The sequence below is a fragment of the Westerdykella ornata genome (genome assembly GCF_010094085.1).
Source record: "Westerdykella ornata strain CBS 379.55 unplaced genomic scaffold EI97scaffold_26, whole genome shotgun sequence".
Lineage (NCBI taxonomy): Eukaryota > Fungi > Ascomycota > Dothideomycetes > Pleosporales > Sporormiaceae > Westerdykella > Westerdykella ornata.
In genome coordinates this window covers 22,050-36,839 of record NW_022986876.1, presented here as the reverse complement: position 1 = coordinate 36,839, position 14,790 = coordinate 22,050, and the positions used below count along the sequence as shown (strand labels likewise).

The following is a 14,790-nucleotide window of genomic DNA, read 5'->3' as shown; positions in this document are numbered from 1 at the left end:
TCGGAAGAAAGAGGGTGAAAGAAGTCCCTCACCGATCAGAGGTTCCCCGTCGTTGAATATGGGACCACCCGCTCGTCCCGCCAACTGAATAATGGCTGTTCTGAGCTGCTCGTCGCCTTGTCGCAGCGAGTCGCATTCCGGCAACAATAATCTATACGATGCGGAGGGTTGGCGGAGGCTGGCTCGCGGTCCGGGGAGGCTGCTCACCGCCATTGTGGTTGCGGGTTGATGTGAGGTAAACGGAAAGGAACCACGACTAGGACGACCAGGCCTCGCCCGCACCATCTCCACTCCACCTCGATTCTCCACTGCTCTACATTCCCGTTCCTCTTTTCTCCACTCACCTTCACCACTCGAAATCCACTGTCCCGCCCAGCTCACGCGACACCAATATAAGCTCCAACCTCGTTGCCTTGCCCTGTTCGCTGGCTGTCCTACCCTCCTTTGGCCCTTTACGAGCCCTCCGTACACACCATCGCGCAGCACCAGAGCATCATTGAGCGACGGGAGCAAGGGCACGCCCACTCACCAGGCCACCGCCGGCGGCACCACAGTACCAAACGACTCGTCGTCGACGCAGCCGCAGACTGTCATGGGCTGCTCACCTCAGGCCCGCCTCCCTGTTCGCCTTCACAACACCCCAAGCTCCTCCTGCTTGCTCCGCTGCTAGGAACAGGAGCGCGTCTCATGGGATAGCCCACATCCTTCACCATGTTGGGCCAATTCTTTGGTTCCCGAAAGGGCGCTCAATCCTCGCCGCCGACCCCCGTCCTCGACTCCGCGACCGAGGAGTCTCACACGCGACACCTTCTCTATCCCGACGCGAGCACCCTCTACCACCCCGACGGACAGCCCTACCCGCTCCCCGTAGCCTCTCTCACACCTGGCAACGCTCACGATGGCCCTCTACCCGAAATCGACCTCGAATTCCCTCGCGACTGCCGAATCATCATTGCCCAGGATGAGTTCATGAGCATGCCCAAGGCCGTTCTGTTCGACTCGAAACCTGGCCCTCCCCGCGCCGAATCGCCCACCCTCCCACATGCACGAGCAAGAGTCTTCAGCGGATCGGGCGCTGCCAGCACCGCAGGACCTACATTTGGGGGTATGCATGCGCGGAGATTGTCTCTTGTGACCGAGTCGACCCCCCACTCACCCTCCATGACCGCCTTTGCGCGAAGCCGAGGCCGCAACAATTCCATTTCCTCCATGCCGAATATCGATGAGCATACCCAGCCATCAGCACAAGCGCAGGCGCAGTCGCAGGCAAAAGGGACCGAGTCCATCGATGTAGTCAAGACGTGTTTAGATTGCATGTTCGGCAACACGACCATGAGCTACCGGGGCAACTCCAACAAGCTGCACATTGTACCACTCGATTCCAGAGGCCCTGATGCGGGAACCCCGACCCCAGGCATAAATGAGCCTGGGGGTTCTCTAGGAAGAGCCGAAGGTATGCGTAGGAAAAGCCATCTGGCTACCTCATACACTCCAGCCAATTTCCCAGCGGAGCTCCCGCGCAGGGAATCCAACGAGAGCGCGTTCAAGGAGCCTCGGCGTCGCACCATCTTCATCACGCGCATGTTCTCAGTGTCCTTGTCGGACGACGAACTGGACTCCTCGAATGTGCGTACACCAACGCCGCAGAGCTCGCTTGGGAAGGGCAGTGGTTTTCCTTTCCCTCGTACAAGTGGCAAGACGGCCACTCCCACTCCTCCTAGACTTCCTCAAACGCGCAAGACTCCCATGTATGCCATTACTATCATACTTCAGCTACCAGTGTCGCATCCAGCCTCGATGAGCCGAGGTCACGTAAGTAAGGGGTCCACCTCCGTTCCTGGACACGACTCACTGGGTTCTTCATTCGACTCCGATCGGCGTGCTGGTTGGACACACATCGACCCGAACTTCGGCATAGAGTCTCTACTCTCCAATTCCCTCAACAGCGATGTCGACGACCGTGTCGATGTCATTGGTCAGCACTGGGATGTCATTACGCGCACCCTAACGAGCCTTCAACAGGTCGTCCAGGGACGCATCCTAGCACATCTCAGGAGAGACGAGCAAAATAATCCGCCAGTGCCTCGGAACCAACCTTCCCGTTACGTTACGAGAGAAGTCTCTATCCAACCGGCACGCCGAGGCGCGCGACTACAGCCCAACGCACTGGCTCTGGACCCCGAAGTTAAAGACGCCGTTGAGTTAGCCGGAAACCGAGTCGTTAGCGGCATGAGGATCCCTCGTGTAACGACGGGCCAGGGCAAGTGGGGCGTGTGGCGCGAAGAAGCTCGGTGGCTCGGGAGATGGGCGGGTCGCAAAGAGCAGAACTTCTTTTTCTTCAATCTGCTGACGGCTTTTTTGGGCAACCATACTGAATGGTTGAATCTGCTGGGGCCGAAGTGGCATCGCAAGCGCCACCGGGAGCAGCAGAGATCGAGCATCGGGGAGAACCTCACGATTTCCAATCGTACGGTTATTGTCTCACCGGACAAGATGGCTGCGAGGAGATTGATCTTCTTGCTTGCGGCTTTTCTGCCTCCGAATACGCCGAGTCTGTATGATGGAGCATCTCCCTTGCGGCCTAGCACTTCAGCATCTCTGCGCGGCTACTCCCAGTCTCCCCCGACCAATATGCCCCCGTCAAGGAAACAATCGCTACGCCGTACCATCAACCGCCGGCCAAAACCGAAGCAGAGCGTGGCAAACTTGAAAACCCAACACAGTGCACCCAGCAACGGGAGTACGCCTATGGCTCAGGCTGATTCTGCAGCTACAAGTACTGATACAGCTGGACCGCCTGATCAATCTCGTCGATCTTCAACTCATTCTGTACGCACAAGCCTGCTGATTCCTTCTATATCCGATCATGCGCCGGCAAAGAGCGCCGCGACCTCTACCTCTACTGTAACCCCCCAGAACGCAGTGCCCATCCCTCACTTTGCCCTGCCACGGTCCAAGCCATCTGGTCCGTCGCCTGAGAACAGGCCTGAGAGTAGTGACAGTCTAGCTTCAGTCAACTTGATGCATAATCTGCAACGAACAAGCCAGAGTCATACGAGCACCATGTCTACGGATTCTGGAAGTAGCAGTCGATGGAGTGTCTTCACGAGCTTCTGGAGCGGCGGCCGACGGCAATCATCAACTGATCAAGATATCCTCCAGACCACGGATGATGGACTGGGTAGCTCGAGTGCGGGCTCCAGGGGTTTCGAGCGTGCGCCTTCCCAACTTGAACTGATGGTGCAGGAGTTATCGATGAATCAGGGACTGTTTGAAGAGTGCGAAGTCGTCAACCCTTCGGGCCAAGATAGCCAGGCGGCTGCAGATAACCCTCCTCAGACTTATACCGTCACCGGCTCGAGCGGTGTGCCGCCCTCTAAGGCGCGACCCATTCCGGAGCGTCCAAAACGGTTCGACACGGTACCACTAAAGCTGTCAGTGAATGAGAAAGACGGAGTCATCGACGTTGACATTCCACTGCCTGACTTCGACTCGCCGCTGCTATCCCCTATGTTCGCGCCCGCGTCTGCGCCCAGCCAGCAAGGCTCTAGCTATGGCGAAGCGTCCGTCTTCTCGATACCACATGGTGAACCAGACCAACCTGTCAACGCAGCTGGATGGCTGAAGCAATTCCATCCCGATTTTGCAGTGCAAGCGATCAAGCCTTACGCTGACCTGGAGCGCGATATCAGGCGAGCCATGAGCGCGGAACCTACGCCTATCACAGCTAGTGCAACACCTAGCCTCGAGCAAGGACCGCAGGAGCGCTGGATAGACGTATGCTCCGCCTTGGTAGCGGATACTCGCACCTTCAGCATCAAGCGCATCCGTCTGCGCAGACTGGTCAAGCTGGTTCCTACACCGACGTATCAGCACTCAGCCCTCACCCCTGGCATCTCCCCTCTCCCAGGCCGTCCTCAGTACGGCAATCCATATGCCAACCCCCCTGTCCAACCTATGATGACGGAGATACACCTCGAAGAGCAGTTCACTGAAGAGGCGATTATGGACTTCGATCCTACTCTCATCGATGCCGTCGAACGACTTCTCTCGCAATCTGGGCAGCCTTCGCGTGTCCATTCGACAAGTTCATCGCGCTCTAGCTCTAGGAGGGGTAGACGCGATACCCGCTCTGGGTCCGACGCAGGACACGTGCAACCGGAGATTCCGTCTACAGATTGCAAGGCGGTGCTGTTTGATGCGCTGGAGTCGGTAGTTAAGGACGTCACGGCGGAGAGAGGTGGGAAGGATGTTGCCAAGGATGAGCCAAAGGGCGACAACAATAATAATAACAACAGCAACACGAAGACGCGACAGGAGGTTGCTTCTTCTGTTCCCAGAGCAGGAGCTACCGATTCGTCTCTGAAAGAAGGGATCCGTCGATGGCTCGCGGAAGTGGAGTGAGCGATCCACATATCCGCTTTTTTGTTTCCATTTGCACATCAATCTTATTTCGAAGGTAAGTAAGACATGCTGTGCTCTCTTCTGGTAGGCACTGCCACTGCCTACCGATTCACTTCCTCTATACCCCGATTCGAAGGAAGGCAGCCTGGTTCCTCTTGTGGGGAGACTATTTGTCATGGTATTGAAAGGGAGGAGTGCGAACGGTGGTTTGAACTTGCATGGTTTATGGGTTATGGCGTACAGATACCCCCTTTCGGCGAATTGGTTGGCGGCTATCATCTCGCTGGGTTCTTTTTCTCCACCGCTTCATGCAGGTGGTTCCCCAGTTTTCTTCTTTGATGCGTTCTAGCGGGCGGTTCTCTTCCTATGCCGGAGTTCCTGGGTACACCGGATACGGGGTTTAATTTGTCCTTTTCGAACCAAGCGATATGAGAGCCTGTTTGGAGGACTAGATTTCTGCAGTGACTCTTACGGCCGATAGTAATCATAATCACGGCATATCCCTCTGAGGGTACTTGAATGGAGAAGTATATGGTACTATGCCTAGGCCCCACTTGTAGGACTGCTCTCATGCGATGTGACATCTACTTGCCAGGTAGTAGCAGTTCCAATTTCCAATTCGACTGCTCGGATGTCGGATAGAAAGCTTCCCTTCTTATCAAGCATAGAAGGAAGCATTCAATCTCTGTGGCACTATTGCTTTGTCATGCTTTGCTGAGGTCCGCTACTCACAAGCAATCTCTAAGATGCGCTGATTAATCCACGCCGATATATCGGGCTCTCGGTTCCGCAGCCAGCATCTAGATCCCTGTCATGACGACACTAGACTGAAAGCTCCCCCGCAATGTTCTTTCATGCCACATGCTATGTTCACAGTGAGAGAAACATAAAAAGGACTGAATCCCCAACATATTCAACTGATCTACCAGAACATTCGGCGATCGCGAGTTGAAGACAAGTTAATTGGAAGTTTATGAACCTTTGTAGAGCTGTGAGGATTACAGCTCTGAGCTCCTCTTTTGGAAGATATACAACCACAAGGACATTGGCAGCTTTCCCAACCCGCCGCCCCTTTTCCAGAACCGCAGTAATGGTGCGTTCCCATTTCCACTTCCCATTTCTCCCAATCTCGGCATCTAACCCCTTTCCAGGACAAGAAAGACACCGACATCCTCCACTGGGTAAAACCGGGCGACAAGACGGGCGAATTCAAGCGCCAGCAGAGCGTCTTCCGCTCGCAAATTTCCAGCAAGCCTGGCGCCGAGTTCCCCGCTGAGAAGGACCGGTACCACCTATACGTTTCATATGCGTGTCCGTGGGCGCATAGGACGCTGATTGTGAGGAAGTTGAAGGGGCTGGAGGAGATTGTGGGTGTGACGGTTGTGCATTGGCATATGGGTGAGAAGGGTATGATATCTATCGATTCTGAGTTGGTAATTGAGTGCAAGAGTGGAAGCTAACTAACCTCACCAGGATGGCGCTTCGTAACGGCCGACGAGAAACTGCCTGGCGACGATGTGACTCCGGATCCCGTCCACCCCGACTATACACACCTTCGGGATATCTATTTCGAGCAGAATCCAAACTACGAAGGGCGTTTTACGGTGCCGACGCTGTATGACAAGAAGCAGAAGCGAATCGTGAACAACGAGAGCAGCGAAATCATCCGCATGTTCTACCACGAGTTCGACCATCTGCTGGACGACAAACACAATCAGGTGGATCTGCTGCCCGCGAATCTGGAAAAGGAGATCGATGAGCTGAACGAGTGGGTCTACAACGACGTCAACAACGGCGTCTACAAGTCCGGCTTCGCTACGTACGTCTTGTCTTTCTCTGCAAATCGTCGCCACCACACTAACCCACCCCTCCAGCACAGAAGAAGCCTACCACAAAGCCGTCCGCCAACTCTTCCTCTCCCTCGACCGCCTCGAATCCCACCTCTCCACCTCGTCGACGCCCTACCTCCTCTCCTCGCCGCACCTCACCGAAGCCGACATCCGCCTCTACACGACCATCGTCCGCTTCGACACCGTCTACGTCCAGCACTTCAAGTGCAACATCCGCGACATACGCTCCGGGTACCCCTTCCTGCACAAGTGGCTCCGGCACCTGTATTGGGATGTTGCGGCGTTCAGGGAGACGACGCAGTTTGAGCATATCAAGAAGCATTATACGAAGAGCCATGGGCAGATCAATCCGTTTGCGATTACGCCGCTGGGGCCCGTGCCGGATATTTTGGGGAAGGAGGAGGAGGTAAGGGCGGTGGGGTTTGCGTTGAGGGAGGGTGCGTAGGTGGGGAGTAGAGGATGGGATTTGGTTGAGTCAGCTTGGGGGTTTTGGTAATTGGGTTGATGCTGGATTTGAGAGAGGTAATGGTTGTATGTGCAGATTTAGCTTGACTCCCTCCGCAAATTGTACACTGTCGCAATGCAAGCCATGTTGAGCCGTACGTTGACGAATCGTCGTGCAAATAGCCAGTGTCATCCACCATATTTGTCCTCACTTTCTCCAGTCATTGAAGCAGTCACGCAATAACTCCTCTAAGGGTCTTACTCCCCGAATCCCACAGCTACCACAACGACTCATCCAAGTCACTATAAATATGTCTCGCGAAGACATACATGGAAACCAGTACCCGTCCTACTACCCACCTCCAACTCCCCAAAAGAAACTATACCTGAACTACATTAAGAATTAGAAAGAAGGACACCATGACGCGATCCAAGAATAAGGATAAACCATCGGCGCCTACAGCCTCTACCACGCCGCGGCAGATTCAGTGGTATAATAAAGAGACGAGGGGGTATGAGTGGAGGGATGAGAGGGACCCGGAGGTGCAGGCTGGTTTGAGGGAAGGGGATGAGAAGACAAGGGCGATTGCGGGGGAGGGGTGGAGGGAGCGGGACAGGGAGATGGAGAGTAAGAAGGAAAGGGAGAGGGAGCGGGGAGACCGGCGGGAAAGGGGAGGGGAAAGGGAAAGAGGAGGGAAAATTGAAAAAAGGAAGGAAAGGGAAGGAGGAGGGGAAAAGAAAAAGAGAGGAGAAAGGGAAAGGAGACTCGACAGGGAGGGAGCAGGGGAAGGCGAAAGAGGATATAGCTCTCGCAAAAATGACGAGGACGGTGACAAGGACCGGGCCAAAGAGAAGGACGACTACGCACATGGTACAACAAGAGCGCAACCTGTGTGTAAAACGTGTCTGCCCAATCCGCGGAGCCCGGGCTGCAGATATACGCGCCGCGGAAACGTTCACAAGACACGCCCAAGATATCAAATCCCAAGTGCCGGCAGTGTTGGAACCGGATATCCAAATCCCAATCGAACCTGGGTTCCTGGTGCAGCTTTTCCGCGCCATGACGCCGATGAGCTGGACGACTATGAAGAAGCCCCGCGGCCACCGCCCCCCGCTGGTATCCCCATGTGCTACTGCAATGGCGGGTCCTTGCCGACGCCATGTTCGGAGGCTGCTTGCAGGGGACAATGTTACAGGGACTACTACATTGCAACGCAAACCATATATCCGCCAGTTCCGATAAGTTTCGAGGAATGGACTCGCCGTCGGAGGGCCAGAGCTATGGAACGGACTTTCCAAGCTTTACGGGGAGAGAGGGCGATGCGGGAGAAGACGGAGCCGGTCAGGGCCATTGAAGGCGCACCAGCACCACTGCGACTCGAAGAAGCCCCAGGATCCGACGACGGCAGCGATAAGGGCGATACTACAAGCAGATGGGGTTCCCCAAGCCCTCCTCCCACATCTAGCAAAATAGCTCCCCGAACATCAGCAGCTGCTGCACCTCCGCGCGCAGTGTTTTCAGGGAGCGTCGTCGCGCATTTTATACCCGCGACTGACCTTGCTGGAAACGCCGTTACGAACAGCGACGGGGACAAACTCGGTACGTTTGATGGCAGGTTCGTTGAAAAGTGTACGTGGATGATTGTCAGAATCCCCGCGTATTCCGCATACGATTACGAATCCAAGGAGTTCCGACATCAAGCCAAAGTGTTCGAGGCAAGGGGACTGATATTGAAGAGTGTCGATGGCATTTTGAACCCCTTCCACGGAGACCTGATAGCGGGGCTAATCAACGCGAAAGAAAAAGAGCGGCCAGTGGCAACTCGGCATGCTCTGTTTGAAACGTTCCTGAATCCCTCAAGAAAAGTGAGGTAAGTGAGGTGCAGCAGATTTTGCGGGAGAATGGCGAGGAGGGTTTTAATGGGACGAAAGCGTGTACGGAGAATGGTGAGTTCTGTGTTTGAATGTAAGGGGAGAGTGAGGAGGGCTGACGAGATGTAGTTGTGGAGCTTCTGCAATGGAAACGAAGTTACATTGTCAAATGGCAGGGAGCTTGATTGCTTTACAGGGATTAGTGGGAGGGTAGGCGGGGGGTGAGTGCGGCAGAGATGGGGGTTATTGTCGAATGCGTTGGGATTTTGGTTTCCAATAACAGCAGTAGTGGCTGGGAGAGTGGGAAGTAGAATATTATTCCGTCAGTCCTTTTTTAGAATGCATATCAGGGTATGGAGGGTTTTATCTACATGTCGTCATAGTTTTGATCAGAAATACTCCAGTGTATGTTTATCTACATGAGTGTCTCGTAGCACTCTTTTGACTGAGCAGCGCATGGCAATCCGTATATTTCTCCCTATATTAAAATAAAGCAGAGATATTAACAGTATGACGGATTTGAATATCTGCAACTGTATACTTTTGCACGTTGTGATTGTTAGTCCTGTGGAACATTCACCGCCCGAGTCACGACGCACGGACCGCCCATTACCATACCTAGATGACTGACAACCGTTTTCGATGACGAGCAAGGTTTTGAATGGTGACTTTGTTTAGTGGGAGTCAATATTTGGTTACTGACGGTCATCAAGAAAGCATGAATATATTGCACAAGTGACGGAACGGTGCCCCAAGCTGCGCCAGGTCATCACCTCTCTGTACGGAGATTCAAGATCTTGTTCGGCCGCGGAGCCATACTCAGCCCATCACGACAACCCCTCAGATCTTCCTGTATGGCATAGGTTTGCTCCCCTTAGTAAAGAGTCAATAAATCGAGTCTATAGCCTGCTGTAAAGTGGAGTTTCCCTTGTAGGACGTGTGTAATCGGCTCCACCAAGCCATTTAAGCTTGGGACTACCTTGTTCATTAGTAGATTTACCTATTCTAGTCAAGTTGTTATGTAATGGGAGTCATGGGCTAGGTGCTAAGAGTCAATGGTTAGACACTAGGTGCGCAGACGTGGATACTAGCTGTCAGGAGCCAGGTAGTGAGAGTCACTGACTCAAGTATAAGTATCCTCGCAAGAACTAAGCTCTTGGCTATTTTATTTCGGCCCCAACTTTACGTACACTAGTTGTTTACGCCGAGGGTTCAGGTATATCTAGATTACTTGCTTCACCGCAAGTACGCCTTAACGAATACTATACTGTAATTCTTTACTAGATCCGGGAACAATGGTCAAGGGCCAATATCGAAATTACTGCGAAGTTAGGAGCTTCTTCCGCGGGAAGGAGATGTGGAATAGGAAGAGGCGGTGCACGCAGAATGGTAAGCATTTCTCCTTCCATTTCGTTTTTTTGGCGTTTGCTTCATCCCTCCCAGATACATTTGGCGTGCTAGTTCGTTGACAGAAGCAGTGTATCAGGTTTATAAAACGAGATTAGCTATCATGGAGAGGATGAAGGCGGATAGGGAGGAGACTCTGAGTGAGATGGACGAACCGCGTGATCGCGTAAGGGATCATGCTAATTTCTCAGAACGCAGGCAGGATGGTGATTAGGGAAAGTTTCTCGACCAGGTAATACTGGAGCTTCTTATTGTATTGGGATCATGTGAAATGATGTTCAACTTGACAATGGCGGTGATTGGTGGTTGACCTTCATCTGCGTTGCAGCGTTCAGATGTCTCTTGATACTTTTCATTTCTTTCTATCGAGCGACTATTAAGTTTTCGAGGCCACCTTACAGTTCAAGCCTATCTTATTGGCAGGAAAACACACATTCTTTACTCTTTTTCCATGCTTCCCTACCGATATACCCCAGTGTTCCTACTTTGATGGCGGCGTTGACTAATTCGCTGGCCATCAGTCTCACGGGAAAATGCCTTAACTGCATCTGTATTACATTAAGAATAATTAAAGTGCCTTTTTAATGATATTTAGTGCTTGGGGCCAGGATAATGGAATGGCAATTTCCAAGGTGTCGAGTTGGCATTCACCACATGAAAGGACGTCTCACCGCACGGACCATTCAACACGCCAAGAAGTGACAGCTTCCCGACTTCAAGCCTCGGCTCAGATGGGCAACTCCAACTCCCGTTGTTCGAACTCGAATACAGCAATGCTCCCCAGCATTCACTACACGCTCGACACGCCGCCATGGAGTTCATGTCGAGTCTCCAGAGTGGCCTGGACGAGCTGAAACCATCCCTCTTCGAACTCCTCTCGGAACAGCAACTGGCTGCACTCCTTCCTCCCTCCCTCCGCTACATCCTCGCCGTTTCCACGCACCGCTATCCCCGCTACCTCCTCCCGATCCTCAACTCTTTCGATGAAGTTTACGCACTTCTTATGCTCCTGGTTGAGCGCCACTTTTTGAAGACATATGGAGGTTCATTCACAGAGAACTTCTACGGTTTGAAGCGAGCGCGAGTTCTTCGGACCAAGAATGAGGAAATACCAAGGGCACAGTTAGGAGCTTCGGACTCTGTCAGGGAAGCAGTGCAGCTGAAAAGTGCCGATGTATGGCGTAATTTGGCCGTATTAGTGGGACTTCCATACATCAAGCGGAAGCTGGACGAGAGCTACGATATCCACGCAGCGCATGCGAATATCCTTGGCGCGGGCTACAATCGCGACCGAGATGGGTTGAGGCCAGGAGCAAGCGTCAAAGAGCGGTTGATGTTTTATTACAAGTGGTTCCTGCGGAAAGTGTATCCCAGTGTTAACGCAGCATACTACTTCTCGATGCTGGTGTTTAACATGGCCTATCTATTCGATGGCTCAAAATACCACTCCCCCTTCTTATGGCTTATTGGAACACGGATAAGGAGATTAGGAGAGGCAGACCACAAGGCTATTGAAATAGCAACTCAGCCGGCCAAATTAGGACCGGCCAGACCAGGCGAGGGTGGCTCGATCTTCAGCCCGAGAAATATGGCAAGAAGTGTATACCCACGGTTACTCTCGTCGCTACGCATTCTTCTACCGACGAGCATATTTGCACTCAAGTTCTTGGAATGGTGGCACGCGTCCGATTTCGCGCGCCAGCTTTCGCGACGGGCAGCAGAGAATATCGAGCTCCCACCGCCCGTGCTACCGAACCTTCTCCATATGTCCAGGAAAACCTCCAAAGCACAGCCTAAATCCGCCGGGGTAGAAGATAAACGCCTTACTGCCTCTGAGAAGCTGCAGAAACCGGAGCCGCCCATCTCTTCCATTACTCTCCTCCCTATTCTCACCGTCCCGTATCCGACACCTTCGACATCCCACCTCTGCCCGATTTGTGGGAACACCATTACAACACCTACCGCATCACCGACTGGCTTCGTATACTGCTACACTTGTATTCACCACTGGGTCGAAGGCACTCATGACCGCCAGGTAGCGTTCATGGAGGGCGCCGCAGCCTTCAAGCGAGAAGATGCCGAGGGAGACGAGGAGGAAGAAGACGGTTGGGAGAAAGAAGAAGGTAGTCGGGAGGGCCGCTGGGAGTCAGGGAAAGGCAGAGATGCAGTGACTGGCAGGAGAGTGCTTGGAGGAACTGAAGCTTTGAGGAGAGTGGTCGTGTAAGGAGGAACCACTGTGATCCTTCAGTTTCAGGTCAAATCTTTGTACGAAAACTACGACGCCGTACTAATAAGCATTGTGGGTATTGTTAGGGCTCACAAGCATTTCGTCGTCCTCGAATCAACTATACCCTTACTGGCTGCGCCTGGTCTGCTTTCTCTGATATGCGGACGGTGGCTGAGGTCTTCCAAAGGTGATTATGCATTATGTAGGATGAAAGGGCCATTCTTCTTTCTCTTGAGGACGCACCTCAGGGTCCGAATAAACCTGCGGATGTGATGCACTTATCGAAGAATTATGGGAGCTGCGACGTAAGAGCTAGAAAGATAATGTATAATCCGCTTGACGAGAGACAACCAATCAATCTACCTTGCGCCTGTCCGGATTGGATGTCAGAATACCGAATCTCTGGCAGTGTCGGAGTTTAACGGCTTTACGGACACCTCATGTACCCAACTACCACAGCACGATAACCATCATCTCCTCCAGCAAGAGTCGGAGGGACGTCTAGCCGTCGGATGTCAAAACACCGAAATTCCGGCAGTCTCGGAGTTGAACGGCTTTTTACGACACGCTCTTCGACTCGACTAACATAACGCGAGGGAGGGGATCAATGCTCGATTCCTCGACCTTTGAGCTTGCCAAACTATCCTAGCTGTTCCTATCGCCGTTCCACATCACTTGCCCCTCCCTTGTTTCCCTGTGTAGAATTGCCGAACATGCCCCATCAACTCAACTCGTGCGAGCTCCATCACTCCGGTGGGTGCTACCACCCGGAGTTTAGCAATTGGCGGACGAGCGACATCATGGGTATCGGGTTAATATAAAGGGAAGTTGAAGTCGCTCCCTCCAAAGAATCAATCCATCTCTCTCTTCTCACAGCACCTTTGCTCGGCTGAATTGATTTCAACATGTCTCCCTTCGGTAATCCCCCAAAGCCCAAGTCGCTCCTAGAATTCCACCGCGTCCTCTCCCCAAATGCCGGAATTCGTGTCTCGCCCCTATGCCTCGGCGCAATGAACTTTGGCGAGGCGTGGGAGGATTTCATGGGAAAGTGCGATAAGGCGACGGCGTTCGAGATTTTGGACTATTTCTTTGAGCAGGGAGGGAATTTCATTGATACGTGAGTTGTTCCATCCGTTCATTATGATATTCTCCTTTCATTCCTCCGCAATCGCGAACCAGCTATTTCCGTTGTGGGAGCGCTGCATACACAGCTTCAGCATACGTCAGGTCCCCGTACTAGTGGGAGTTGCAAAGGCCCCGCATCTATCTTTACTCTGCCCCACACGAGCTATTCCGATGTAGCTCTGCTTCCATACTGCAACCATCTCGATGGTTGTGCCATCTCAATCAACATCTACAACGACTTTATGAACAAACACTAACAACTCCCCAAAAAATGCAGCGCCAACAATTACCAAAACGAAGAATCCGAACAGTGGATCGGCGAATGGATGGCCTCGCGCAAAAACCGCGACCAAATTGTCCTCGCCACGAAATTCACCACCTGCTACCCTGACCCGCGGAACCCGCCCCGTCAAAAGACCAACTATGCGGGCAACCACACGAAATCCTTGCATGTGTCCCTGGAGGCGAGTTTGAAGAAACTGCAGACGGATTATATCGACCTGCTCTACGTGCACTGGTGGGACTTTACGACGAGTGTGCCCGAGTTGATGCAGAGCTTGAATCATTTGGTTCAGCAGGGTAAAGTATTGTATTTGGGCATCAGTGATACGCCCGCTTGGGTCGTCAGTAAGGCGAATGAGTGTATGTTTCTCTGTCTCCTCCATCTCCTCGCATACTTCCGAATTTGGGCAGTGTGGACTGACGATTCTGCCTCCCAGACGCCCGCAACCACGGTCTCCGCGGCTTCTCCGTCTACCAGGGTATGTGGAGCGCCGCATCCCGCGACTTTGAGCGAGATATCATTCCCATGGCTCGGGACGAAGGCATGGCTCTAGCACCATGGTACGTCTTTTCCCCCCTTTCCCCTCCCTTTTCTTTTTCTCAAATCCTCTAACACACCCCCAGGGGCGCACTCGGCGGCGGCAACTTCACCACGAAAGCCAAACGCGAAGCCAACGAAAAAGGCCGCAGCATGGTCCCGCCCACGGAATCCCAAATCAAGATGTCCGAGAGGCTCGAAGAAATCGCCAGCAAGAAGAACACCGCCATCACGTCCGTCGCTCTGGCCTACGTCATGCACAAAGCGCCGTATGTCTTCCCCATTGTCGGAGGCCGCAAGGTCGAGCATCTGAAGGGGAACATTGAAGCCCTGGGGTTGCAGTTGAGTGATGAGGAGATTGATGAGATTGAGGCGGCCAGCGATTTCGAGGTTGGATTCCCGATGAACTTTTTGTTCCAGTTTGGTGGCGGCAAGTGGAGCACTAGGAATACCAGTAGTGATATTGGGTTGTTGAAGACTGCGGGGCCGTTGGATAGTGTGCCGCATCAGGCGCCGGTGAGGCCCCATGGGCTGTAATGCGTCAGAGAGAGAGGAAAGTTCAGGCTTTAAATATACGAACATTAGACCCGTGTTCATGAAATGATGACTACTACGAACTGTTAGGAGAATCCGACAAACAG

At 53.0% G+C, this 14,790-nt stretch overlaps 4 protein-coding genes across 4 annotated transcripts; all 4 read left to right on the top strand.

Moving 5' to 3' along the window:
- Positions 1-711: 711 nt before the first annotated feature.
- EI97DRAFT_460939 (uncharacterized protein) lies at positions 712-6,699 on the top strand (the record flags this gene model as incomplete). The annotated part of the gene is made up of 4 exons (XM_033801154.1): positions 712-4,395; positions 5,556-5,811; positions 5,878-6,223; positions 6,279-6,699. The coding sequence occupies 4 exons, from the start codon at positions 712-714 to the stop codon at positions 6,697-6,699; spliced, it is 4,707 nt and encodes a 1,568-aa protein (XP_033651044.1).
- Positions 6,700-7,060: 361 nt separating this feature from the next.
- On the top strand, positions 7,061-8,641 carry EI97DRAFT_480408 (uncharacterized protein). Its single transcript, XM_033802022.1, has one exon. It carries the CDS (start codon positions 7,119-7,121, stop codon positions 8,571-8,573), a length of 1,455 nt encoding a protein of 484 aa, XP_033651043.1. The 5' UTR covers positions 7,061-7,118; the 3' UTR covers positions 8,574-8,641.
- A 1,935-nt stretch (positions 8,642-10,576) lies between these two features.
- On the top strand, positions 10,577-12,292 carry EI97DRAFT_435926 (peroxisome assembly protein 12). Its single transcript, XM_033798979.1, has one exon. It carries the CDS (start codon positions 10,789-10,791, stop codon positions 12,199-12,201), a length of 1,413 nt encoding a protein of 470 aa, XP_033651042.1. The 5' UTR covers positions 10,577-10,788; the 3' UTR covers positions 12,202-12,292.
- A 419-nt stretch (positions 12,293-12,711) lies between these two features.
- Positions 12,712-14,769, top strand: EI97DRAFT_435925 (aryl-alcohol dehydrogenase-like protein). The gene is made up of 4 exons (XM_033798978.1): positions 12,712-13,321; positions 13,607-13,971; positions 14,049-14,172; positions 14,236-14,769. Exons 1-4 carry the CDS (start codon positions 13,110-13,112, stop codon positions 14,684-14,686), a joined length of 1,152 nt encoding a protein of 383 aa, XP_033651041.1. The 5' UTR covers positions 12,712-13,109; the 3' UTR covers positions 14,687-14,769.
- The last annotated feature ends 21 nt before the right edge of the window (positions 14,770-14,790 follow it).